The 25550-nt window shown below is 57.8% G+C and overlaps 3 protein-coding genes across 4 annotated transcripts; 1 reads left to right on the top strand and 2 right to left on the bottom strand.

Moving 5' to 3' along the window:
- Nucleotides 1-913: 913 nt before the first annotated feature.
- On the bottom strand, nucleotides 914-3757 carry ISG20L2 (interferon stimulated exonuclease gene 20 like 2). The gene is made up of 3 exons (XM_065420336.1): nucleotides 3002-3757; nucleotides 1666-1866; nucleotides 914-1027 (listed from the first exon to the last, which is right to left on the bottom strand). Exons 1-3 carry the CDS (start codon nucleotides 3728-3730, stop codon nucleotides 914-916), a joined length of 1044 nt encoding a protein of 347 aa, XP_065276408.1. The 5' UTR covers nucleotides 3731-3757.
- A 4745-nt stretch (nucleotides 3758-8502) lies between these two features.
- METTL25B (methyltransferase like 25B) lies at nucleotides 8503-16803 on the top strand. The gene is made up of 8 exons (XM_065420460.1): nucleotides 8503-8613; nucleotides 8978-9099; nucleotides 9728-9941; nucleotides 11204-11266; nucleotides 12525-12668; nucleotides 14141-14988; nucleotides 15637-15821; nucleotides 16231-16803. Exons 1-8 carry the CDS (start codon nucleotides 8503-8505, stop codon nucleotides 16347-16349), a joined length of 1806 nt encoding a protein of 601 aa, XP_065276532.1. The 3' UTR covers nucleotides 16350-16803.
- Nucleotides 16804-17720: 917 nt separating this feature from the next.
- MRPL24 (mitochondrial ribosomal protein L24) lies at nucleotides 17721-21727 on the bottom strand. 2 transcript variants are annotated; one of them, XM_065420154.1, is made up of 6 exons: nucleotides 21618-21727; nucleotides 20848-21083; nucleotides 20631-20726; nucleotides 19978-20081; nucleotides 19073-19203; nucleotides 17721-18057 (listed from the first exon to the last, which is right to left on the bottom strand). In XM_065420154.1, the coding sequence occupies exons 2-6, from the start codon at nucleotides 21028-21030 to the stop codon at nucleotides 17921-17923; spliced, it is 651 nt and encodes a 216-aa protein (XP_065276226.1). In that variant the 5' UTR covers nucleotides 21031-21083; nucleotides 21618-21727; the 3' UTR covers nucleotides 17721-17920. The 2 variants fall into 2 exon arrangements, with proteins under 2 accessions (XP_065276226.1, XP_065276227.1); XM_065420155.1 differs by lacking the exon at nucleotides 17721-18057 and adding an exon at nucleotides 18069-18444 and having other exon boundaries at nucleotides 19065-19203.
- Nucleotides 21728-25550: the final 3823 nt, after the last annotated feature.

Below are 25550 nucleotides of genomic sequence, written 5' to 3'. Positions count from 1 at the left end.
GGGCCCTGATGCCCAGGGTCTAGGAATTTGGGACCTGATTCTCTGGGATATATCAGTGCAGTGCCAGTGGCGCGCCGCTGACCGACCAGCTGGGGCTCTGCAGGGCCATTCATCAGGCCCCTTAGAGGCACTGAGGCTTGCAAACAGCTGTGCCAACCCATCTCCCCTACACCCCAGGGTGGGGGAACTCTGAGAGTCCCTTGCTTCTGATCCAAAATAAAGCTGAGGGGGTGGAGAAGCCACCAAACACCACTGGGTTGCCACAGAAACCTTCCCAGGGAAAGGCCCTTTGGAGACATTTATTTACCAGCGTCGCTTTCAGCCCCCAAGATCTTCTCCCCTAAAGGTCTGATTCGAACTCACCGACTGGCCCATGCCCCCTACGGAAATCAGATCAGAATGAGAACGTGACACAGGGTCTGTCCGCATGGGAAGAGGGCACGAATCCCGCCCGGAAGTCTGGACCAAGCGGGTTCTAGGACACGAGGGGCGGCCAGCAGAACCCACGGCGTGATCCGGGCAGGGAACGCCAGGGAGGGGGTGGGCAAAGTGTGGGCCCCCCAGCTGGGAGGTAGCACGGTTCCCCTGTGGGGTTAAGACAAGACGGAAGAGACAGCACTTGGTGAGGCATGTGCACTAACAGAGACCTGGAGGCGACGCGTGATGGCTGCTACTTCCTCGCGCCTCTGACTGGCGCCTGCGTCAGAAACGCTGCACGAGGCTCCCAGCTGCCCGCCCGCCCGCCTCCTCCTCGCCTGCTTTCACTGGCCCCAGGCAGCTGGTCCGTATTCCTACTCCCCGGCCTGGCCTAGGATCCTCCCACCCTGCGTTTTGCTGATCCCCTCTTTTCGTTTGCTCTGGGGTTCGGGGCCTGCTCCTTCTTCGGCAGCACGGGGGCGGGCCCCAAGGCCACTCACTCCTGCTCAGGGTTCAGCGCCAGCTGCCTCTCCCACTCGGCTTCGATCACCCGGTACAGCTCCATGGTGGCTTTGGCGTCTTCCACTGAGGAGTGGCCGTTTTTGCCGACCTGCGGGGAACAAGGGAAGAGAGAGACGATCGATCAGGGACGTTAGCCAGTGTGACCGGCCGACAGCTCTGATCCTCACTCGCTGCTTCCCCAGGTGATCAGCACGCTCGGAACAGCAGGCGGCTTGTGGCGCTGGGCATTATTAATGCTGACCTCATTAGCCCAATTGCACAGATGGGGAAACTGAGTCCCAGACAGGGGACATGACTTGCCCAAGGTCACCCAGTGACAGAGCTGGGGATAGAACTCCTGGGCACCAGTCCTGTGCTCTATCCACTAGGCCACACGGCAAGCAACTCCTGGGAGAGAAAATGCCTCACCTCACTCTCTAGTGACACCCCCTGGCCAGCCAGGGGACAGCACTTTATTTTTCCATTCAGGGACCGCGTCTCCCTTGGCTTCTGGAGGGCGCTGCTCCTTGAAGCAGCAGCTCAGCTCTAGAGCGACCCCCTGTGGCTGATGCTGAGAACCAGGGGGGACTTTCAGGATGGGGAAGTAGCCAGACACAGCACAGGCAGCAAGGAACTGAGAAGACGTGGGCCGGGGCCCAGATTTCTAGGGCTGCCTGCCTGGCCCGGGGCATTGCTAAGCACAGGCGTGGCTAGTGCCTGGGGGCCTGTCCCAGAGGCAGAGGGTACCTGGATGTCTTTGTGCAGTAGCTGCTTGGTGAGGCGTTTCAGCGAGGCCGACTCGTGCTCCGGGAAGCCGGCCTTGCGGTTCAGCAGGGGGATTTTTGACGTGTCCCTGGTCACCGATTTCGGGTGGAAATACTTCAGCGCCTTGAAGTCGTTGTGGATGGCGTGGCCGACCACGATCTTCCCCGCTAGGAGCTTCAGGATCTGAGAGAGAACCAGGGCAGCTCAGGTGCTGGGGACGCCGGGGACCGGCGCTCAGGCAACAAGGCACGTGCCACAGCCGTCTGATGGGGCTCAACGCTGGCTCTGGGGGGAAGGCGCCCCCTACTCAGTCACCCATGCTGTTCCCTGCTGTTGCTTTGGGATCAACACTGTCTGCCAGGGGACAGTGCCTCCTACTGAGAAACCCCACCACTACCTAGCACTGGCTCAGAGGGGAGAGCGCCCCCTGCTGAGTCACCCACACTGCTCCCGAACCACCCCACGATCTCCTCTGGTCTCTGGTTCCAGCAGTGACCCAGCCTGAACCAGCTTTGTCTGGAAGCTCTGCCTGGCTGCTTATTTCACCCCCGCGTGGCCAGAATCCTGTCTCCTTCGTTTTAGAGCTTCGCTAGGAACGGGCCTTCTAAGTGGCTGCTCCCTGGACGGTTACACAAGGTGCCGAAAAACCACCGAGAGCCAGCTGCACCGAGCTGACGCTGGGAAAACCCCATCACCCACCACCAAATTAGACATGTATCAGAGGCAACAACAACAAAAAGGCATCAGCATATTGGATTAAAGAGAGGGTTGGAGCGCCCCCTAGTGAGCTTTTGACAAAACAGGTTATAGGCAGACTCAATGTTGCTCAGTGGTCCGGGAGGGTGTTGAAGCAGAGGACGCTGGCCCCCTCGGGCAGGGCTCGTTTGGAAGTGCTGACTGCCTGGGGATAGCCAGTGTGAGTTCAGCATGGGTTCGAACCTCATGTGTAGCCGCAAAGGGCCTGTTCCTCAGAGACGCTGAGCACCCCGACCGCCCCGGCCCTTTCGCTCTCTTATTACTATGCCTAGAGGCCCCAGCAGAGATCTGGGCTGACGGACCTGAGGAAAGGATGGGGTAGGCCTCATGCCAGCCATGGAGAAGCAAAGGGCCCCCAAGGACCAGCATGGCAGGGACTTAAGGCCTCTGAAGGGGAGCTCCCAGAGGCACCGGAAACCTTTACCCCAAACTGACTCCAAAGAGAGAGCGCCCCCTCCTGAGTCAAGCACATCGCGGTGCTCCTGGCCACGGCATTGGGCTGAGAGAGGAGAGCGCCCCTTACTGAATCCCCACAAGCCCAGCCGATGCCCTGGGCGCTTACCTCTTTCTGGGCCGTTTTGAACGGGGTGGCGTTCTTCATGTGATGTTTTTTGATGCCGCTCCACCGGGTGCGGTAATCGGTGATGGGGTCGACAGGCCGGATGTACTTGTCATACACCACGTCGCCATGGTAACTCACAATGCTGCACCTGGCCAGGTCGCTGATCCGGCCGCCAGGGCCCGTGCCCACCATCTCGCAGTCGATGGCCACCACTTTGCTGGGCTTGCCCGGTCGGGGCACTGGGGGCAGGCCGCTGGCATACTCGCTCAGCAGGCTGGGTTTCTGCACCCCAGCGAGGGGCTGGGCGCTGTGGTTCCCAGGGGTCCCACTGGCCTTTGCTGATCTGCACGTCACCTTCCTCGCTCCTGATGGAAAACAAGGCAGAGGGGAGCCAGAGTCCGTGGTGGCGCTGGGCTGGTCAAAGCAACAATGGTTATTTGCCTTGGGGAAGGTTTTTGGCTGATGGGAAAGCCCATCTGTCTGGAAAGAGTTCTGATCCTCGGCGAGCCACTTCTTCTTGGTCCTCTCCCAGGAGCGGGAGTCCTGATGGGAGACCTGGCCTTTGGGGGGATGATGCTGGGGCGGCGGCAGCTGCTTCTGCTTCAGAAAACCCCTCCTCTCCAGGAAACGGCGCCGTTTCACAAAGCGCTGGTGTTTCTGGTTGCTGTCCGTTCCCCTCTTGGGAGCCTGCTGGAGGCCCAAGTCCAGGTTGATGATCAAATCCGACATGGTGGGTTCTTGCAGAAGGCAGCAAACATGAGGAGGAGGGAAGATGGAGAAGGGCCCCGGGTCTCTTTCACCCCTCAAGCAGCCAGCCCCATACACACGGCTCGACAGAGGCTCACGCCCTCACCTGAAACAGAAAATCAAGACCGTTGCCGCCACTCATCAGAAGAATTCACATTTACAGAGGGCTCTCAAAGTGCTTGAGAAACTCTCTCCGCACTAGAATCACTCCACGCCCCAGTGAATTGCCCCCACCTTGGTGTGTGCAACACCACAGATTAGGCCAGGAAGTAAAGAAAAATCCGGCAACCAGCTGTAAGTACAGGGAGGACTGAGATTCGGGGCTTTGGCCAGGCCATCAAGACTAACACACTTACGTTTGTAGGGATGATCAAGGTCTCCATTTTATGTCTCAACTGAAAATTGACACCGGCAGTAGAAAAGCACATGGGCCCCGGAACTTTTCCCCAGAGGGTAGGTGCAACATTTAGTAAATATCTGACCACATTGCAGGGAACCCCCTGGGTTTGTCTTGTAGGTTTTACATTATTGTGAAACTGACCCAACCCTGCTCAGCCTGTGATCTGATGAGATCAGTTTGTGGCACTACAGCTGCAGATACAACCACCATGAGAAATCTGGATGAGTGGCATCCAACAGCTCGTTAAACGGTTTATCAACCAACCAATAATGAAAGACTCAGCTTTGGGGTTTGGTTTGGTTCGGTTCCTTATCCCTGCGTGTGGAAAATACCCAACCAAAATATAGGTTTAGGGAACATACACGGGGCGTGTAAAAGACCAAAGCTCCAACGTGTGTAGAACGACATACAGCATTGCTTTCACTCCTTCAACATAACCCATTTTAATCTGGATTGAAACCTTCCAGTGAAGTGCTGGAGATGCAACCAAACCAGCTTTGTGCTGGTACCTGAGAAACGGAAAGTGAATCTAGGGGCACTGCAAATACACCCATCTCTACAGAAGCTGAGAGGAGTTTACTGACAAACTCCCCCAGTCCCAGCCCACTCTGACTCCATGATTCCCTCTCCCAACCCTCCCACCCACTGACCCCCCAAGTGCTTCATTAGTGTGTCCTGCTCCATTCAAACTCCCTGCTACAGCCTATCTAATCTCTGTCCGGGTCGTATACTCAGCACTACGTCTGGGTGCCTTCCAGTTATGCATTAAGCGACGGCACCCACATCTGCCACGTGTTTGTTCTCTCATCCTCTCCCCAGGGGAGATGGAGGTGCAGCGAAGTGTCTTGTTCTTTGTGGGTTTTTAAAAAACAATACACCGTGCTGATCCCCGCCTCTTGCTCATCCCCTCCCGCATGAACCCATAACCTCTTCAGTGACGCTTCTCCCCCAAGAGATAACCATCCCCCTCATTCACCCGCACCCAATGACCTCCTTTTTCACCAACATCCCTTCCCTCCCGACATCCCCTCCCGCACTGATCCCATCCCTCCCTGCACCGATCCCCATCCCCCACTGATCCCCCATCCATCCCCCCACTGATCCCCATCCCAACAGCCCCTCCCCCACTGATCCCCCATCCATCCCCCCCACTGATCCCCATCCCAACAGCCCCCTCCCCCACTGATCCCCATCCCCCTCCCTCACTGATCCCCATCCCAACAGCCCCCTCCCCCACTGATCCGCCCTCCATTACCCCACTGATCCCCCAGTCCTCACCTCCACTGATCTCCCAGCCCCCTCCCCCTCTGATCCCCCATTAACCCACTGATCCCCATCCCCCACTGATCCCCCCATTACCCCACTGATCCCAACCCCCTTCCCCCACTGATCCCCATCCCTCTACCCCACTGATCCCCCATTACCCCACTGATCCTCATCCCTCTACCCCACTGATCCCCCTCCCCCTCCCCCACTGATCCCCCATTACCCCACTGATCCCCCAGTCCCCACCTCCACTGATCTCCCAGCTCCCTCCCCCTCTGATCCCCCATTACCCCACTGATCCTCATCCCTCTACCCCACTGATCCCCCTCCCCCTCCTCCACTGATCCCCCATTACCCCACTGATCCCCCAGTCCCCACCTCCACTGATCTCCCAGCTCCCTCCCCCTCTGATCCCCACCCCCCACTGATCCCCCCATTACCCCACTGATCCCAACCCCCTTCCCCCACTGATCCCCATCCCTCTACCCCACTGATCCCCCATTACCCCACTGATCCTCATCCCTCTACCCCACTGATCCCCCTCCCCCTCCTCCACTGATCCCCCATTACCCCACTGATCCCCCAGTCCCCACCTCCACTGATCTCCCAGCTCCCTCCCCCTCTGATCCCCCATTAACCCACTGATCCCCACCCCCCACTGATCCCCCCATTACCCCACTGATCCCAACCCCCTTCCCCCACTGATCCCCATCCCTCTACCCCACTGATCCCCCATTACCCCACTGATCCTCATCCCTCTACCCCACTGATCCCCCTCCCCCTCCCCCACTGATCCCCCATTACCCCACTGATCCCCCAGTCCCCACCTCCACTGACCTCCCAGCTCCCTCCCCCTCTGATCCCCCATTACCCCACTGATCCTCATCCCTCTACCCCACTGATCCCCCTCCCCCTCCTCCACTGATCCCCCATTACCCCACTGATCCCCCAGTCCCCACCTCCACTGATCTCCCAGCTCCCTCCCCCTCTGATCCCCCATTAACCCACTGATCCCCACCCCCCACTGATCCCCCCATTACCCCACTGATCCCAACCCCCTTCCCCCACTGATCCCCATCCCTCTACCCCACTGATCCCCCATTACCCCACTGATCCTCATCCCTCTACCCCACTGATCCCCCTCCCCCTCCTCCACTGATCCCCCATTACCCCACTGATCCCCCAGTCCCCACCTCCACTGATCTCCCAGCTCCCTCCCCCTCTGATCCCCCATTACCCCACTGATCCTCATCCCTCTACCCCACTGATCCCCCTCCCCCTCCTCCACTGATCCCCCATTACCCCACTGATCCCCCAGTCCCCACCTCCACTGATCTCCCAGCTCCCTCCCCCTCTGATCCCCCATTACCCCACTGATCCTCATCCCTCTACCCCACTGATCCCCCTCCCCCTCCTCCACTGATCCCCCATTACCCCACTGATCCCCCAGTCCCCACCTCCACTGATCTCCCAGCTCCCTCCCCCTCTGATCCCCCATTAACCCACTGATCCCCACCCCCCACTGATCCCCCCATTACCCCACTGATCCCCATCCCTCTACCCCACTGATCCCCATCCCCTCCCCCACTGATCCCACTCCCCCACTGATCCTCATCCCTCTACCCCACTGATCCCCCATTACCCCACTGACCCCCCCCATCACCCCACTGATCCCCACACCCCTCACCCTCTCTCCTTGGGCCAGTCAGACCAAGCCAGGCAGCTGCAGCCGGAAGCGGAAGTGCAAACTGCCCCGCCGTCGGGGGACACGGGGAGGGACGCACAACAAAAGTCAGGAAGGAGCATGGGCCGCGAAGAGTCGTGCGCATGCGCCAGGAGTGAGCGGCGGCGGAGGTGGGAGGGCGGGGTCAGCCGTAAGACAGTTTACGCATGCGCCTAGGCTGTTGAGGCACAGAGGCGAGATTGTGCGCATGCGTGTGCCCCTCTGGAGGCGCGCGGGGCTGGGAGGGCGCTTGCGCGTGCGCGGTCCTGCGGCGAGGGAGACCATAGAGAGCTGGCGGTGAGTGGGTGCGATGTGCCGTTGGGCCCTCTAGCCCTGCGGAGGGTGAGCTCTATGGGGCCAAACTTGCTGCGGGAGGGGGCGGGGCCAGGAGCCTCGGGCTGCGCCTCCCTCGGGCGGGGACAGGGGCTGGTGACGTCTGCCGGCGACACAGACAGAACTGCATTATGGGTGATGTCAGAGCGACGTGCCGTGCGGTGACATCACAGTGGCATGACGTAGCGGCATGACGTCACAGGGATGCATCGCTTCATGACGTCACAGTTACACTGTGTAATGTCATGACAACGCCTCCTGGTGATGTCACAGCCCAGTGTCATGGCAACGCCTCACTGAGTGATATCGCACTGATGCCCCAGGCCCTGACACATCACAACAGTGCGATGTCGCACTGTAATGTCATGGCAACGTCTCAGGGTGATGTCACAGTGATGTGGTGTCACAGCACAATGTCACGGCAACACCTCACTGACTGATGCCACGCTAATGCCCCGTGTCATGACATCACAACAATGTCTTGTGAGTGTAACGTCCTGGCAACCCCTGGTGATGCACGGTCATACGACACAATGCGCCGTGTGACAGTGTAGCCACAGCGCCCCACCCAGCCAATGCCAGGATGGCACGGCACGGCACAGGCTGCTGCCACACGGCACAGCGCAACAGTGGCACGAGGCAATGGGATATGGGGCCTTCCCCTCGCAGGCGCCAGCTTGGATCCAGACCTTTGGAGGGCTGTTCAGCATCATACGGGAAATGAGTTTGCTGGACCTCAGCCCATTTGCTAGTGTAAAGGAACCCACATCACCAACCCACTCCCAAGCCTGGCAGAGATGCCAGGGGGTGAATGCCTCATTGAATTGGCCTTCCCTCTCCCCCAGGAAGTGCCCCTCATCCCCAAACCCTTTACATAAGCAGCCCCTGGCTGCAAAGAGTAATTAAAGGAGCCAAGCGCGTTCATTCAGACCTTCCTGCTCGGTGAGTCTCTCCCTTTTTCCTTTTAGGAGGTTTTAACTCTTTCTTCATGCACCATTTCCCATCTCTCAGGTTCACCCCACAGCCACTGCCATGACGGGGCTCTCCGGCCAGACCCTCTCTTTGGAGGAGCAGAAGCAGTTAGCAGTGAACATCACCCATGTCCTCTCTCTCTATGGCTCCATTGTGGACTCATACATCATTGTGAGTCCTATTCAAACCGCGATTGGGCTTTGCTGAGAGGCGGCGGGGTCCAGCATGTAGGGCGCTGGCCTGGGACTTAGGAGACTGGGGATTCATTCCTGCCTCTGCCATCAACCTGCTGTGTGACCTTGGTCAAGTCACTGCCCTACTCTGTGCCTCAGTTTCCACTCCCACTGTTTGTCGGTTTTGTCTATTTAGATTGTAAACAGTTTGGGGCAGGGACTGTCACTCACTATGTATATGAACAGCGCCTAGCACAATAGGGCCATTATCTCGGTTGGGGTTTGAGTGCTGGGGGTGGGCTGGGATGATGAGTGCTGTTGCCTAAACTTTCCCCTTCCCCATCACCCTTTCTTCTCTGCAGGAGTTTTTCACCGATAATCTTTGGGGGAAGCTTCCTTATTCCTGGCAGGCAGTGCTCACCGATCTCCCCTCCCCGCAACTCGCTGCCGTCTTGCTCGAGAAAGGAAAACCGGAGGAAGTTTGGTAAGAACATGCTCCTGTCAAAGGGGCTTTACTAGTGTCCTCTGTGGGCTTGTTTTAGCTGCAGGGGTTTGCAAGGGGCATAGGGCTGCAGGCAGGGCTTGTGTCTGCAGGCTGCATTGTCAGTTATAGCAGAGGATGTTTTTCCCTCTGAGTCAGTCCTGGACCAAAGCCCTCGCATGGTGCTAGGGAGTGCTGTGGTGATAGGGGAAATTCCTATCAGAGAGGATATGAAACCCCGACCACTCAGTGGCTAGATATGTTGACAGGTGCTTTGGAAAGGCTTAGAGATACAGATAGGCAGAGACTTGTGGCCTTTAAAGACACCACAGCATTTTTTTTATTCGCAAGAGTCAGGGTTGCATTCCCAGTGGCCTAAATCCAGCATTCTGCCTCCTTAAATTCCCCATGCAGTTCAACTTGGATATGATTTGCTTCGTTACCACCCATCCTGAACTTTCACATACTGTTCCTCTGTGCTGTTAAACAGCTGCCGCATTCTACTCCAGAGGTGGCCGCATTTCCCCGGTGTGTGAAGTGATTTGTACAGCTGTAGTCTGTTCAGTCCCTTTGGTGCGACAGCAATGGGAACTCCTTGTCCATACACTAACTGCGGTCCTTGTTCTGCCAGTTACAGCGTGGTGTGGCCGCTCTCCTTGCTGGCCTTTAAAGCTACAGCGCACACATTGGCTTTCTCCAGAATGCCTTGTGGCAGAGGCGGCACATCAGCAAACGGGAGGCCAGAGGAGTTCTGGGAGAACCGGTGTCAGAGCTCGAAGCTTAACCCCCTTTTCCGGAAGCACGTCAAGCCGAAAAAGCAGCATGAAATCCGGCAGCTCGGGAAGGTCTGTGGCTAGCATTTCTTGTCCCCAGTAGGAATGATGACATCACTATAGCTGTGACTCCAATCCAGCAGCCTTTGGGTCTACCCCCATCTCTGGGGTCTCATTTTCTCCTATCCTAGCCTCCTTTCCCACTTCACATCCCCAGGAGCATCAAGATGCGCTGATGGGCACTCTGCGTTCGCTCAAGTCAACGGGAGTCTTTCCATCAAATCCAAAGGGCTTTGGCTCAGGCTCTATCTCCCTGTAGGCAGAAGAGAAGACAGCATGGTACCGTGTCCAGTACGGCGAATGTTGAGGTCTCGGTATTGCCTGCGGCACTGAGCTCACCAGAACTTGGTGGCTTTGCTTATTAAAGCCCCATAAGCTATGTTGGAAGACAGCCCGCATGAAAAGACTGTTCATGAGGGGCCTAACCCAAAGCCCTCTGAAGATGATGGAAAGATGCCTATTGATTGGAACAGGCGCGGAGTGCTCAGGAACAGAGCCACAGAGAGAAGATTCCTAGCAGCACGAGGTCCTGGTCCATGACTGAGGCTCCTAGCACTAGGAGAACACAAGTCATTAAGAGCAATGCTGTAGGGTAGGCAAAGACAGCCTAACGTGCCACCAAGTCACTCCATTATCACGCTTCTTCCATCCACCACGATGGCTGGCTGTATGTCCACTGTGTCTCCAGCCCATGTGGCTAGAATGCCATCAAAGCAGAATGAGCAACAGCCTCCGTAGTATAATTCCTAGTAGCAGGGTGATGAAGCGATCAGATTAGTTAGAAGGTGACTCTCCTCAGCTCTGAGGAATGGCATTTCTTGGAGGAGGAAGACCAGCGCTTGAGTCCAGGCCTTCCTCTGGCAAAGGCCAAGATCATGGGTTTCCAGCTGAGGAGTTGCAGTTCCAGAGGGAAAGGGGGTCACACGCGGGTCCAAGGGCGGTCACCGCTGTCCTCCCTTGATCAGGGGGTCCCCACCGTTTTTTCAGTTGCAACATAGGGTCGCGATAAGGAAAAGTGCGAAGGCCATTGGCCAACGTTCTCCTAGCTGGGGGTTCTCCTAGCTGCATCCTTGACTGAGCAGCCCAATAAAAGAGGCCTGATTTGTCAAGATGTTGTACCCTGAAGTCGGCGGAAGCTGCGTCGAGAAGCAGGCCAGCTCCCTAGGTGTTGCAACGTGGATTTCGGTGGCTAACTCTCCGCACCCAAGCTGGACAGCCTGGGCCTTTCTGCTGACAAGTTCCTTGATGAGTCTGCACCTTTATCTTTTCCTCAGGTGGTGAAGAAACTGAGCGAGATCACCAGGTGTGACCAGGTGGTAGATATTGGCTCTGGCCAGGTACGTCGCTGGGAGCCTGTAGTTCCGTGGTTTGCATTATACTTTGTGTCCCAGATCCTTCCCTGGAGGGGTGAGGTGCATTGTCTCCTGCTGCATAGGAGGGGTGACGGGCTGGCTCACGGGGTTCCTTTCACCTTTATGTCACCCATTTGGAGTCCCGCCCTGGACTGCGGGTGAGCCTAAGACCTTGCCAGCTGATGGCGCCTGTGACATAGTGGGGAGTAACTCACTTCCCAGGAGACCGTATCCCAAAACTCACCAGCACGATCAGTGCCAGCTGCTTCCCTCGCTGGCAGCCTTAGTGGAGAGGCCAAGGACTGAATGGATTATGGAGACCGAACTCACCTAGGAGCTGTCTCTCTACGGTCCCCGATGCAGCTTCTAATCAGTTGCACGTCCTGCTGTGCCCGCACAGTGCTTTTGGGATAGGGCCCTGCAGTTCTGGTTTGTAACCACCACTGTGTCTTTTATTTGTGTGATCTCAGCCACCACCCCGTACAGTCCCATGCAGCCAGCGGCGGCTCCAGGCACCAGCGCTCCAAGCACGTGCCTGGGGCGGCAAGCCGCGGGGGGCGCCCTGCCGGTCCCTGCGAGGGCGGCAGTCAGGCAGCCTTCAGCGGCATGCCTGCGGGAGGTCCACCGGTCCCGCGGCTTCGGCGGCAATTCGGTGGCGGGTACGCCGAATCCACGGGACCGGGGACCTCCCACAGGCAAGCCGCCGAAGGCAGCCTGCCTGCCGTGCTTGGGGCGGCACAAAAGCTAGAGCCGCCCCTGCATGCAGCAATTCTGTTTACAGTGACATACCGTCATCATCCCTTGGCCAGAGAGAAGAGAGTGCTCCAGAGATCCCCCTTGACCCTGGCTTTGCTGGCCTGCCTTGCTTTTTCTCTCTCCTTTGCACTTCCGTCTTGGGCTCCTTTTTTACTCTTGCAGTTAATGGGCTAATTATCTCCTTAGCTCTCCCCAGCTCAGGCTGATCTGGACATTAGCCATTCCCTCCCTCCCTCAATCAGGCCCTTTGGTGGGGCGGGAGGGGAAGAAATTGGATTTACAGCGACCAGAGTGCTGAGTCAGCTGCTGGTTCTCAGCACTCCGCCGCAGGCCCCCAACCCAAGCTCTCAAAAATCACGACTCGCCCCAGTGTGGGGAAATGCATCCCCCCCCTCCCTAATCTTCCCATGCTGGGGGAGGGGAGGGAGCTTTCAGAAACCCCCAGAGCGGCAGCCGTGTTGACGGTCGGCGTGTGTTCCCCTTCAAGGGCCATCTCTCTCGCTTTCTGGCCTTCGGTCTGGGTTTGACCGTCACGGCGATCGAGGGAGACGGACGCCTGGTTGACATGGCTACTAAGTTTGACCGAGAACTGGTGTGGGCGCTGGAGAAGGAGCAAGCGCGACAAGCCAAGGTAGACGGTGCAGTGGGGGGCAGAGGAGGGGCCCCAAGGCTAATGCCCTGTGCGGATCAGTGGGCTCTTCACACCAGGCAATGACTAAATTCCTATGGGGTTGGAAGGACGGCCTAGTGGGTAGGGCACTGGCTTAGGACTCAAGAGACTTGGGTTGTGTTTCTGGCTCTTTGAGCGACCCTTAATCGACCCTGTGCCTCAGTTCCCCATCTGTGAAATGGGACTGGGCCGCCTACCTCTCAGGGGTCCATCTCTGATAGTGAGGTGCTCAGAGAACCCGGTGCTGGAGAGAGATATCCTCCTGACGCTTCCCGCCCCGAGGAAATCCAGGCTGCAGCCCATTCAAGGAGAGGATGTTAATATTTTTACCCTGAAGACTGTCTAAGGAAGAAGCGAGGCTCCAGCTGAGGGAGCATGGTCTAGTACAGAGATGGGCAAACTACGGGGCCCGCGGGACCGTCCTGCCTGGCCCCTGAGCTCCCAGTGGGGGAGGCTAGCCCCCGGTCCCTCCCCTGCTGTCCCCCCTCCCCCGCAGCCACGCCGCCACGTGGTCAGCGCTCTGGGCGGCGGGGTCGCGTGCTCCCGCAGAGCAGCACAGCAGCGTGTCTGGCTCCGGCTGGGCGGCGCGGCTGCCAGACATGCTGCTCTGAGCGGCATGGTAAGGGGGCCGGTGCCGGGGGGTTGGATAAGGGGCGGAGGTCAGTGGGCGGGGGCGTGAATAGGGGTTAGGGGATGGGGAACAGGGGGGTTGGATAGGCATGGGGTCCCGGGGGGCCTGTCAAGGGGTGGGGGTGTGGATGGAGTCAGGGGGGCAGTCAGGGGACTGGGAGCAGGGGAGTTGGATAGGGGGCAGGGTCCTGGGGGGCGGTTAGGGGCTGGGGGTCCTGGGAGGGGGCGGTTAGGGGACAAGGAGCAGGTGGGGTTGGATGGGTCGGGGGTTCTGAGGGGAGCAGTCAGGGGGCAGGAAGTGGGAGGGGGCGGATGGGGGCGGGGACCAGGCTGTTTGGGGAGGCACAGCCTTCCCTACCCGGCCCTCCATACAGTTTTGCAACCCCAATGTGGCCCTTGGGCCAAAAAGTTTGCCCACCCCTGGTCTAGTAGCTGTGGCGTAGGACTGGGTGTCGGAGATCGGGGTTTTCATCCTGGCTCTGCTGGGTGGCTTTTCGTTAACAACTTATTGGGTCTGAGCTGCCCCCTGATCAGGACGGCCAGGGTATCCTGAGCTCAGACTTTAACCATCTGTTAGGAGTTAACCCTTTACTGCCAGAGGCGACGGAACTTCCCTTTATTCCGTGGTGGCCCACTGGGATGGCGCAGTTTGCACCTGCCTCTTAGGCAGCCGGCATTGGCCTCTCTTGAAGGCAGAACCCCAGCCTAGCTGGAGCCTTAGTCTGATCAGCTGTGGTAGTGTTGAGCTCAGACAACCACCGCTGAGTGGCTGTCTGTGATTCGTTGTTTCTCCCTTCCTGCAGGATCCGGGGGAGATCTCCCTCCGTGGGCCGAGCCACATGGCGGGGTGGGTCGACCCCCAAGCACCATGGCGGGAATTCCTCCTCCCGCCGCAGCCAGGAATAGACACAGCTCATTCTCCCATGGCAGAAAGCGGCCTGTCCCCAGAGGCCGGTGCCACCTACGACTTGCCAGGGCCACGGAAGATCATTCCCCCCACAGCCCCTTGTGGGGGTGGCAGAGATGGGGCAGAGACGGGCAAGGCTGGAGAGAAGGGGCCAGGAGGATGGAGCCGCATGGCTGCTGCAAGGGAGGAGCAGGGGGGAACCCCAGATCCCTTCGGAAGCAGAGGCCGTGGCTACGTTCCCAACGGGCTTCACCCTCTGTATCGACCGAGCCGCCCAACGGCAGTAAATCCCCTGGGGCCGCTGGCAGACGGCAGGCTGCTCCTGACCGGCCTCCATGCGTGCGGAGACCTCAGCGTAGCCCTGCTCAGACACTTCACCCGCTGCCCCCATGTGGTGGCCATGACCTCGGTGGCCTGCTGCTACATGAAACTCACCACTCAGGAGGAGCCGACCCCTCCTGGCCTCGCTGCACCGCCTCCTCCTTCCACCGACTGGCCTGAGTACGGCTACCCCCTGAGCGCCTGGGTGGCCGGCCTGCCGGGCCACGCCCTCTCCTACAAGGCGCGGGAAGTGGCCTGCCACGCCGTGGAGGACTACGCGCTGCGGCTGAGGAGCGAGAGCCCCATCCTGCGGACTCACTGCTACCGCGCAACGCTGGAGACGCTGATCCGGGCGGCTGACCCGGTGAAGAGACGCCTCGGGGTGCAGACGGTCAACAAGGCCCACCAGCTAGCCTTCGAGGAGTGAGTCAGCCGGCGTGGCGTGTCTTAGCAAAGTCTGGCCTAGCTAACCAGCCAATGGCCACGCAGCAGAGACGGGCCTCATCCCATCTCGACAGCCCTAGAAGCCGGGGAGACCAGAGACGGGGCTCCGGTTCTGGCTCCTTACTGGAGATGGGAGGGCTGATCCTGCTCAGAAATTCCCCAGAACTCGGGGGCTGTTTGGATACAGAACCTCATTGAAAGGGACGGAGGCAACTGTCTCCTGGTTCCTAGCACCTGTCTCTCCACTCCCATCGATTGCTATTTAAACAACGTAGGGGCACGACTCTCCACTTCTCACAGATGGGGAAACTGAGGCACAGGGACGTGACGTCACTGATCCACCCCATCTGACTGGCTCACCTGAGGGTAACTCAGGGGTTAATGGGCACATGCCCAGTCTGCTCCCCATGCTATGTCTGACAACTGATGCCCAAAGCTGTATATACATGAGCGGTATACAACTCCTGGGTTCCCTTCCCTGCTTGGGGATGGGAATGTGGCTTGGGGGCTAGAGCTAGTGGCAGGGTGGCAAGTGGCCGGGGCCCTGCCAGGGTCCTGTCAGCTCCGGCTGAGCTGCCCTGGGGCGGGCACCAGAGCTGACGGGGCCATGCTGTTTCACCTTGGCAGGTACGCCCGGCTGGGCTTGCAGCGGGTGGGGCTGGACCCCGCCGCCCCTCTGGATCGGGCCTGCGTGGACGACATGCTGGCCCAGCAACAGAACGTGGTGGCCTTCTTCAGCCTGGCCCTGCTGCTGGCGCCGCTGGTGGAGACCCTCATCCTGCTGGATAGGATGATCTACTTGCAGGAGCAAGGTGAGTGCCTCGGACCGACCCACCCCCGGCCCAGGCCTGGGATCCAGGGCAGAGACACCCGGCTCCTTCACATTGCGGGGCGGGGGGGGGGGGGGGGGGGAGTAGCTGCCCTTTGTAGCCCATAGAGAGCCCTGGCCTCAGCAACAGTAACTCCCCAGGCTAGCGAGCCCGTGTCCCCCTCTGTACGGCTCCCACTTGCCGGGCTAGCGAGCAGGTCCGGCCTCCCATTCACCCAGCGAGCGAGCACGCGTGTTCCTGTCTCTATCGCCACCTACTCGCCAGGCTAGCGTGTGCATCTGGGGACTGTGGGGGGGAAATGATCCTTTCGAACAAGCCGCCCGAGCTGTAAGAACTCACTACAAACCCCACATGTGAACTACTCGGTGTCCCTCCCACTCTTTCCCTGCAGGCTTCCAGTGCCAGTTGATTCCCCTGTTTAACCCCAGCTGCTCGCCCCGGAACCTAGTGCTGGTGGCGGCCAAGGCTGGGCTGGACTCTGTGTTATCCACGCTGGCAGGGGAAGACTGACTCACACCGGCTTCCATTGATGCATGGGAATCGCCTGCTGCGGCCCTGCAGCAGCCTCTGGGGAGGAACGTGGCAGCTGTTGAACAGCGTACGGGAAAGAAGGAGACACTCGTAAGAAAAGGCAGGCACTGGGGGAGTTCGGGGCTGCCTGTGGCAGGCTAGAGCAGCCTCAGAAAGTTCTGCCGCAGTTGCGTATGGGGAGCGAGATGATGTGGCCCATCCAGGACCAATCCTTCCCCCTTCAGCCCCACTCAAGGGCAGGGAGGTTTCTTCTCCCCACCCACCGTTTCCTTGGGCTGGAAGAGTCCAAGGAGGAGCCAGCCCCAGGCACCACAGAAAGCCCAGCAGGGCCCAGTTAGGGACAACAGGCAGCAGCAGCAGCAGCTCCAGGTGCTGACTGGCTGGTTGCCCAATCTCTGCACCTCCACCTGCCCGACCTTCCTGGCCTTGCATCTCTCCCCACCCACCCCTTCAGCTGATCCTCTCACCCAAAATAAACACCCCCCAAAAGAGCAGTGGGACGTACCACCAGGTTTGCATTGTCTGTCACTGCTCCTTGTCTACATGGGGACAGGCACCGACTCTCCCACGGGTCTGTGCAGAACACGATGGGCGAGGGTGGGCGCTGCTGTAACAAGCAGTGTTAATCCTAATGGGGGTGGGGTATGGATGCCCTTACATCCCAGCTTGTGAGGTGCTCACCAGAATGGAACAGGGGTTAAGTGACTGTCCTAAGGTCACCCGTGCAGCCTGTAGCAGAGCTGGGATCTAATCCCAAACTGGCCCCCCAGACACCAGGCCTCCTTCCTCTGTACCCAGAGGCCGAGCCAAACAGTTACAGCCTAAGGTGGGGGCCAACTGGGGCTACCCTGCCCTCCCCACTGTTTAACCTGGGGGGGGGAAATTGATATTCAACTGTCTCGGCCTGTGCGGCTTGGCTGTTTGCTCCAGCCCTCCACCACCATCTCTCCGACTCAGCTCCATGCCACACCTGCCCCCTTCCCCTCCCACCCTGCTTCTCTCAGATGCCCCCCCCTTCTTTGCGTTCAGCCCATCCCCTGCCAACTAAACCCACCCAAAACCCCCCAGAAAACTACCATGCCACTGGCTGCCACCTCGGGGGTGCCGTACCCCTTTCCCCGAGCCCGCAGCTGGTCAGACTGTGCGCTCTGCGGCGCAGGGACTGGGTTTGTACAGCACCGAGCACAGCGGGCCCCCACTCGGGCTCTGCCGTAACCAACAGGATTCATAAGCCAGACCCAGTTCCGCTCGGGTCTCTGCCCAGGCGGTGGCAGCGAGGGGCCGCGTTCGCTGCCACAGGAGGGATGCGTGCCCTGCGGCTCAGAAAAAAAGATGGCCGAGGCTGGCATACAAAAGGGGTCAGGATGTCTTTATTGCCGGCCGGCGGGAGAGGCAGGCCCTGATTGCAAGGGGCCTGCAGCCTTGGGCTGGGCAGCAAGACCTTTGCCGTCCAGACGTACAAAGACAACTGGGGACTCCAGGAGAGCGGGCCGCCCACGAGCCACATGGCGCTAGCGCCGGGGTCACAGGCAGAGACAGCTGCAGAGGTGCTAATACCAATAGGACTTCTTGGCTCGGCGCGTCTCCACGATGCCCTGAAGCGCCAGGATTTCTTCTTCGAATATTTTCAGGGATGGCTGGTAGGTCCTGTCCAGCGCATCATCCACTGAGGTGTCCTTTGGCCCATCTGCCCGGGGAGGGGGAGAATGTTACAACCTCGATCTCGGCACTGTCTCCAGGACGCTGCGGAGAACAGCGCCCCTTCCGTCGCAGATCTGCACAGCAGAGACGGCTGTGGGGAAGAAGGGGGTTTGCTCCCACGGGGCCAGCCCAGCCCAGCTGTGTGGGAGGGAGCTCGAATGTAGCCCTGCAGGGCCAGCCCAGCTCCAGGGGTAGCCGAATTCTAGTCCGGCTCACGTCTCAGGGGAATTGGACCGGGCCACATCATGCCCAGGGCGAGCTCTGCTTGACGTGCAGATCCGGGGGGACGGGGGGGTTGCCGCCATTCTGATCGGGTCCATGCTGGTATCAGCGATGACACGACATGCTGGGCAGGGGAGAATCAGGCCCATCTCTTGGGACTTGGGATCGCCAAGGCACAAACTCAAAAGCCCCGTGGGTTTATACAGTCGCTTCCCAGATGGGAAACAAACGTCAGTGGAAACAGGGCTAACGAGAGAAGTGTGACAAAACCCACTCCTGGTTTCCCCAAGTTTGGGTGAGGCCAAGGCTCTTCCAAGCCAGCAGCTGTAAATGCAGTCAGTGCTCCAAGCTGTGGGGCGACTGACAGTACAAATAACTCAAGGAAACACTATCCCCTCCCTGGCCCAGCTGTGAAGCAGGCTCCACAGAATGCTTTAAACCTCTCGGCCCGATTCTCAGCCCCGCGCCTGCAGGAAAACGTCACCAGTGCCCACTTGAAAGTCGCTTGGCCCTGGGAAGCGGATTGCAAATTAGAGCAGCTCCGTGGCTGCTCTCACTTACACCAAGGTCTGCGCGGCTCTAGAACACAGAGCACAAAGGCGACTTAGAGTCAGCCACAGGGCTGGAGCGACTGAGAATCAGGCCCCAAGTGTGCCACATGCCGCAGACACCATCCCATTTCAGCCCTGTTGCTCGGGCACCTTTCAGCAGTTCCCAACAGAAAGCAACGTCGGCTCGCCCGGGGCCAGGTGGGAGAAGCCCCCGGCAAACCCGCTCACCTTTCCACTGCTCTGGGATGATGCCGTCCCGGCGCTGGTGGACGGGTGCAGGGATGATCCTGCCGGTTCGCAGAGACACCCTCACTCGCTCACCCTCGTCGGTGTAGCGCCACTCCACCTCGGTGGGCTTCCTAGGGGGAAGGGCAGGGGGTGGGGGGATCAGACGAGACCCCCGAGAGGGTTGCTCAGACCGGCCAAAAGCCTTTGGGGATGTTTTTAATTGGTGTCTTTGGAAGTCTCTCTCTTGTTGCAGCACAGGGGCCCCTAGCACCTTGCAAGGGCATTGCAGTTAGCGCTCCCCCAGAGGAAGGAGCGCCCCCTACTGTTCCCTCCAGCGCAGTGTCCCCTAGTACCATGCTGGGGCATTGGGGTCAGCACGGACTCCCTGGGGCACAGCGCCCCCTACTGAGCCCCCGCCCCCCACTCCCTGAGGCACAGCGCCCCCTACTGAGCCCCCACTCCCTGGGGCACAGCGCCCCCTACTGAGCCCCCGCCCCCCACTCCCTGGGGCACAGCGCCCCCCTCGCACCACACCGGGGTCAATTCTGCGTTACCTATTGATTCCTTGCCACGTCCGGCCCAACGCTTGGTTTCCCTTATTACCCTTTGCCTCACAGGAGCACCTAGCAGCCTGAGTCATTGACCCCCGCCCCCCGGTGCCAGGTGCTGTACAGACACAGAACAAAGACAGGCCCTACCCCAAAGAGTTTGGACTCTAACTTTGAGCGTCTCCCATCCAAGTACTGGCCAGGCCTTGCGCTGCTTAGCTAGACAGATCCGGTAGGTTCACGGCTGCGGGCAGTGCCTTAGGTGAGGGTTTAACACAGCACCAGCCTCCCACAGGCAGCTGGAAGGACACCGGTGCCCCCAGCCGAGCCACGGGCCGGAGCCTGGGGCGGGATTACCTGTCCGTAGGGTCGACCAGGGCAATCTGTCGGAGCAGCAAGGGTGCCTCGCTGGCGATGTACATCCCCGGGAAATCGGCGGTTTTCCCCATGTAGTGGTAATGCTGGAAACAGAGAGCTGGGTTTCAAACCGCCGCCCCTTCCTCACCCACTGGCCTCGCCCCAGGGTCCCTCAGGCCAGGAGACCATCCCGGCCAGGGCAGTGGCTGAACTGGGTTGTGGCCTTTTACACTCTCACACGTCACTAGCACCAGTGACTGTTGGGTGGGAGGGGAGGGTTATTGCCACCATTCTGCAGCACATTACAAGCTGATTAAACCTCACAGCCCACCCACGTAGTGTAGGTTAGCCCTATCTTACAGATGGGGAAACTGAGGCACAGAGAGGGGAGTGACTTGCCCCAGGGCTTGGAACAGGCTCACTGCACAGTCATTCTCGGGGTTCCTTGGGCACCGCGCACCAGAGACTCAGAACTACCCGAGCAGCAACGGGGATAGAACTCAGATCCTCCTGCGCTGAGAGCCCAGCTGCCTGAGCCAAAGGAGAATCCCCATTGGCGGTATGGGATGTATGACACACAGCAGAGCAGTTCTGATTCCAGCTGGCCAACACACAGGAGATTGAGGCTTCCCCCCACCCCGTCCTTCCCTTACCGTATTCAAACCTTGCACAAAGACCCAGTTGCGAGCTCGGATGACCTGGTTCACCATTCCTTGCTTCCCAGCATCCTTCCCGATTAATATCTCCACCTGAAACACAACAAGTCCCCGTTAGAACTCCATATGGGACCCCCCGGCTCGGGGCACAGAAACTCAGCGACGCCCCACGCTAGACAATCCCAAAGGGGGACTACTTATGGCTGGGGCTCACCGTGTCCCCACGGAACACTTTCCAGTCCTCCTTGCTGATGGGCTCCACAAACACCTTCTTGCGTCTCCGCCCGGGGGGGTTGTTGGCCTTGGCCATGGCCGTCCAGGGCCGGTAGATGCCGTGGCGATAGTCCGGGGGCAGCTTCATCCTAGCCGCCATGGCAAGCAAGGCGGTCAGACGCATGGTCCCGCTCGGCGAGGGTGGTCACGGGTCAGCAGATCCAGCCAAGGCCAGGCCTAAGGTCACAAAGCAAATCAGCGGCCGAGCTAGGAAACAGAACCCAGGTGTCCTACCTCCCGGTCTCGTCCCCTTCCCCACAATCCCCAAACCCACAAAGCCCCTCCCCTCCCAGAGTAGGGTGACCAGACAGCAAATGTGACAAATCGGGATAGGGTGTGGGGGGTAATAGGATCCTATATAAGAAAGAGACCCCAAAATCAGGACTGTCCCTATAAAATCGGGACATCTGGTCACCCTATCCCAGAGCCAGGGAAGGAACCCAGGAGTCCTGGCTGGTCTATGCACAGCAATAGCGCATGGGGAGAAGATTTTAAGCGGGGCACCAGCAGGGAGCTAGCTTTACCCAGGAGGTTTAAAGCCTGCTCAGGTCCCCCCCCATTCACAGTAGCCCTGCTTAGTGTAGCACCTACCCCCCCCCCGCCCCCAGCATCCCACTGCATCCCCCCCTACTCCCCTGCCCCACGGACCCTGCATGCAAGCCAAGCAACCCAGCCCTTGGGGGGGGACCAGGAGGCAGCCCCCCTTCTCACCTTGGTATTCTGCTGCTCCCAGGCCCCTCCAGCAGCAGTTTGCAGTTGCAATACACCATGCACATGAGTCTTCAGAGGACAAGGAGCACTGCACGCTGGGACTGGTAGTCCTGCGTGGGAGAGCCCAATCGCAATGCATCCTGGGATTGGCTGCCATAGTGGTTCTGTAGCATTGCACTCTGGGATTTGTAGTCCCATCCCGGGGGCTTGCTGCATTTCTGGGTGTTGCAGTCCCAACTTCCGGCTTCTGTCCGGTTGCATTGCATTCTGGGCTTTGGGGCGCCTTCTCCTCCCCCCCATCAGTCCTGTTGCATTGCATTCTGGGCTTTGCAGCTCCTCCCCTCCTTGTCCTATTGCATGGCATTCTGGGTATTGCAGCATCCTCTCCCTCTTCCCCCCCCCCCCCCCCAAAAAAAATCTGTCCTGCTGTATTGCATTCTGGGTATTACAGCTCCTCCTCCCACCTTGTCCTGTTGCATTGCATTCTGGGTATTGCAACTCCCCCCCCCCCCCCGTCTTTGTCCTGTCGCCTTGCATTCTGGGTGTGGTAGTACCATCCTCTCTGCTGCATTGCAGTGTTTTGTGGGATTGGTAGTCCTAGTTTCGTGCCCTGCTTTCTGGCCCTCTGGGAGCTGGGGCTGTTCTCGCTCATCCAGTGCGGAAAGGACATGTTGCATGTCAGAAGCATGTTACACATGTGTGCGCTGGTGTAGATGGATGCGGGGGGGAGGGTCACTTTCCATAGGGGCTCAGACAGTCACTAGATAGGGAGCTAGGGAAACGGACACACGGACAGAGAGCTGGGGGGACAGACAGGCAGCCTCTAGCAACCCGTACCCCACTAAGGAATGGGCAACAACAGATGTCCTCAGGGGATGCCCGCACACATGTATCACAGTGTAGATGTGTAAAAAATGGGGCGACAAAAACAATTGCCACTTTTCCAACAGAATTTTTGAATTTTCAGCAAAAAACAAATTATTATTTTTTGAATACTGAAAAATGTTGGCTGGAAAGCAAAATATTTAAGTTTTCCAGTATTCACCTTTTTGACATAAAATCAAAAATTTCCATGGGAAGCAGATACTTTTTGAAAAAAAACAAACCTTCCCACTCCCACCCACCCCCAATTTTCCATCAGTTTTGTGATGGAGACTTTTTGACCAGCCCCACCAGAAAGCCTTTCACTAGACACAACCTGATCTATTTTGTCCCCTTTGCGCAGATCATCACTTCGTAGTAACGTCAGGCTGGAAGGGACCTCAAGAAGTCATCAAGTCCATCCCCTGCACTGAGGCCGGCCCGGACCAAATAAACCTAGATCATCCCTCATGGGTTTGTCCAGCCTGTTCTGAAAACCCTCCAGTGAAGGGATCCCCCAACCTCCCTTGGATGTCTGTTCCAGAGCTCAACTCCCCTTACAGTTAGAAAGTTCTTCCTAACATCTAACCGAAATCTCCCTAGCTGGGCAGGTTTGGTTCACTGTATACATCAGCAGCTTTTGCCAGACCCATACACCTTTCAAAACGTAGTTTCTATATAAGCCATGCATGGCCAATCTATCAAACCCATTCCACATCATCCAGAGCTATCCAGCGCTCTAGAGCAGGGACTGTCTTTTAGTATGTGCCTGTCCAGTGTCTAGCACAACTGGGCCCTGCTTCTGCCTGGGGTCTCTGGCGGACGGGCTCGAATCATACGACATTCCCATGTGTTTTTGTTCCATGCGGACCTGCAGCCGTCCCCCGGAGCACGTGGTTGCCTGGCCCTGTAGTAGCCACACTCCTGCCGCTTTCCATTCTGGTCATTACATTCCTACGGGGATGTGACTGCGCCGCGTGCTGGAAGCCTTAGGAATCAAGCCTGTACGGCTCAGCACATCAGGAGCTGGTGCATTGCCGCTCTGACCTCCGGGCGCATAGCTGCCGTGCCAGCCAGACCTCAGCACTTTTCAACAGAGACTTCATCAGGGAGGGGTCCAGGTTCAGAACATAAGAACGGCCACACTGGCTCAGAGCAAGGGTCCATCTAGCCCAGTATCCTGTCTTCCGACAGTGGCCAATGCCAGGTGCCCCAGAGGGAATGAACAGAAAAGGCAATCATCAAATGATCCATCCCCTATCGCCCATTCCCAGCTTCTGGCAAACAGAGGTTAGGGACACCATCCCTGCCCATCCTGGCTAATAGCCATTGATGGACCTATCCTCCATGAACTTATCTAGTTCTTTTTTGAACCCTGTTATAGTCTTGGCCTTCACAACATCCTCTGGCAAAGAGTTCCACAGGTTGACTGTGCAAATATTTCCTTTTGTTTGTTTTAAACCTGCTGCCTATTAATTTCATTAGGTGACCCCTAGTTCTTGTGTTAGGAAGAAGGAGTAAATAACACTTCCTGATTTACTTTCTCCACACCAGTCATGATTTTATAGATCTCTATCATATCCCCCCTTAGCCGTCTCTTTTCTAAGCTGAAAAGCCCCAGTCTTATAAATCTCTCCTCATACCGAAGCTGTTCCACACCCCTAATCATTTTTGTTGCCCTTTTCTGAACCTTTTCCAATTCCAATACATCTTTTTCGAGATGGGGCGACCACATCTGCATGCAGTATTCAAGATGTGGATGTATCATGGATTAATATAAAGGCAATATGATATTTTCTGTCTTATTATCTATCCCTTTCTTAATGATTCCCAGCATTCTGTTTGCTTTTTTGACTGCTGCTGCCCCTTGAGTGGATGTTTTCAGAGAACTATCCACAATGACTCCAAGATCTCTTCCTTGAGTGGTAAGAGCTAATTTAGACCCCATCATTTTATATGTATAGTTGGGATGATGTTTTCCAATGTGCATTACTTTGCATTTCTCAAGATTGAATTTCATCTGCCATTTTGTTGCCCAGTCACCTGGTTCTGAGAGATCCTTTTGTAGCTCTTCGCAGTCTGCCTGGGACGTAACTATCTTGAGTAGTTTTGTATCATCTGCAATTTTTGCCACCTCACCGTTTACCCCTTTTTCCAGATCATTTATGAATATGTGGAATGGGACTGGTCCCAGAACAGACCCCTGGGGGACACCACTATTTACCCCTCTCCATTCTGAAAACTGACCATTTATTCCTACCCTTTGTTTCCTATCTTTTAACCAGTTACCGATCCATGAGAGAACCTTCCCTCTTATCCCACGACAGCTTCCTTTGCGTAAGAGCCTTTGGCGAGGGACCATGTCAAAGGCTTTCTGAAAAGGCTTTGCTCAGTCCTCATCTCCCTGCATCAGATGCAAGCAAGCACCAGGGATGATTGCACATGCTCAGAAGAGGCTCCAGGGGCACGCTGGGAAGTGTAGTTTTCTGGAAGCACTTGGCAATACTCCAGCTCGTCTCCATTTTCTATTCAAGCTCTCTCTCCTTTGGCGCTGCAGGCCTGGGCAGCTCTGCTGCCCCTGGGCTTTGCACGGCCCCGGTGGGCTGAGACCTCTCCTCTGCACGTGAATGTGCTTGTAGCTCAGGGCATGTTCTCTTAGGGTGACCAAACAGCAAGTGTGAAAAATCAGGACGGGGGTGGGGGGTAATAGGAGCCTAGATAAGAAAAAGACCCAAAAATCGGGACGGTCCCTATAAAACCGGGACATCTGATCCCCCTACGTTCTCTTCAGCAGAGAGGTGGCACATTTAAAGCCACTTCCAAGACCTCCAGCTCCCCCAGCCTGCTGTAGCTAAAACTCTGGGCCACCGAAGGGGGCGTGCAGGCGTGAGTCTGGATATTTCTTAGCAGCATCGCTGTGCTTGGGGCTTTTTACAAACAGAGGTGGCGGACCAGGCCCGCGTTCCCATGCAGTGTAGAATCTAAGCAAGTGAGGTTTGCATTCACCGGGCCCCAGGTAACCGGGGCAGGAAAGTGGGGGAGTTCTTCCCTTGTCTTATGATGTATTATTTG

Source organism: Emys orbicularis, chromosome 20 (genome assembly GCF_028017835.1).
Source record: "Emys orbicularis isolate rEmyOrb1 chromosome 20, rEmyOrb1.hap1, whole genome shotgun sequence".
In the NCBI taxonomy this organism is placed as follows: Eukaryota; Metazoa; Chordata; order Testudines; family Emydidae; genus Emys; species Emys orbicularis.
The sequence above is the reverse complement of the archived record's forward strand: the minus strand, read 5'-3'. Positions and strand labels throughout refer to the sequence as shown.

What these genes read in the sequence shown, in the direction of transcription:
- ISG20L2 (XM_065420336.1), bottom strand. Translation starts at nt 3,730, where the DNA reads ATGTCGGATTTGATCATCAACCTGGACTTGGGCCTCCAGCAGGCTCCC. An exon ending in TCAAAACGGCCCAGAAAGAG is followed by an intron (nt 1,867 to 3,001) that starts GTAAGCGCCCAG and finishes GTTCTCTCTCAG; the next exon opens with ATCCTGAAGCTCCTAGCGGG. An exon ending in TACTGCACAAAGACATCCAG is followed by an intron (nt 1,028 to 1,665) that starts GTACCCTCTGCC and finishes TGTTCCCCGCAG; the next exon opens with GTCGGCAAAAACGGCCACTC.
- METTL25B (XM_065420460.1), top strand. Translation starts at nt 8,503, where the DNA reads ATGACGGGGCTCTCCGGCCAGACCCTCTCTTTGGAGGAGCAGAAGCAG. An exon ending in AAATCCGGCAGCTCGGGAAG is followed by an intron (nt 9,942 to 11,203) that starts GTCTGTGGCTAG and finishes TCTTTTCCTCAG; the next exon opens with GTGGTGAAGAAACTGAGCGA. An exon ending in CACCAGCTAGCCTTCGAGGA is followed by an intron (nt 14,989 to 15,636) that starts GTGAGTCAGCCG and finishes TCACCTTGGCAG; the next exon opens with GTACGCCCGGCTGGGCTTGC.
- MRPL24 (XM_065420154.1), bottom strand. Translation starts at nt 21,030, where the DNA reads ATGCGTCTGACCGCCTTGCTTGCCATGGCGGCTAGGATGAAGCTGCCC. An exon ending in TTGTGCAAGGTTTGAATACG is followed by an intron (nt 20,082 to 20,630) that starts GTAAGGGAAGGA and finishes CTCTGTTTCCAG; the next exon opens with CATTACCACTACATGGGGAA. An exon ending in CTGGTCGACCCTACGGACAG is followed by an intron (nt 19,204 to 19,977) that starts GTAATCCCGCCC and finishes CCTTCCCCCTAG; the next exon opens with GAAGCCCACCGAGGTGGAGT.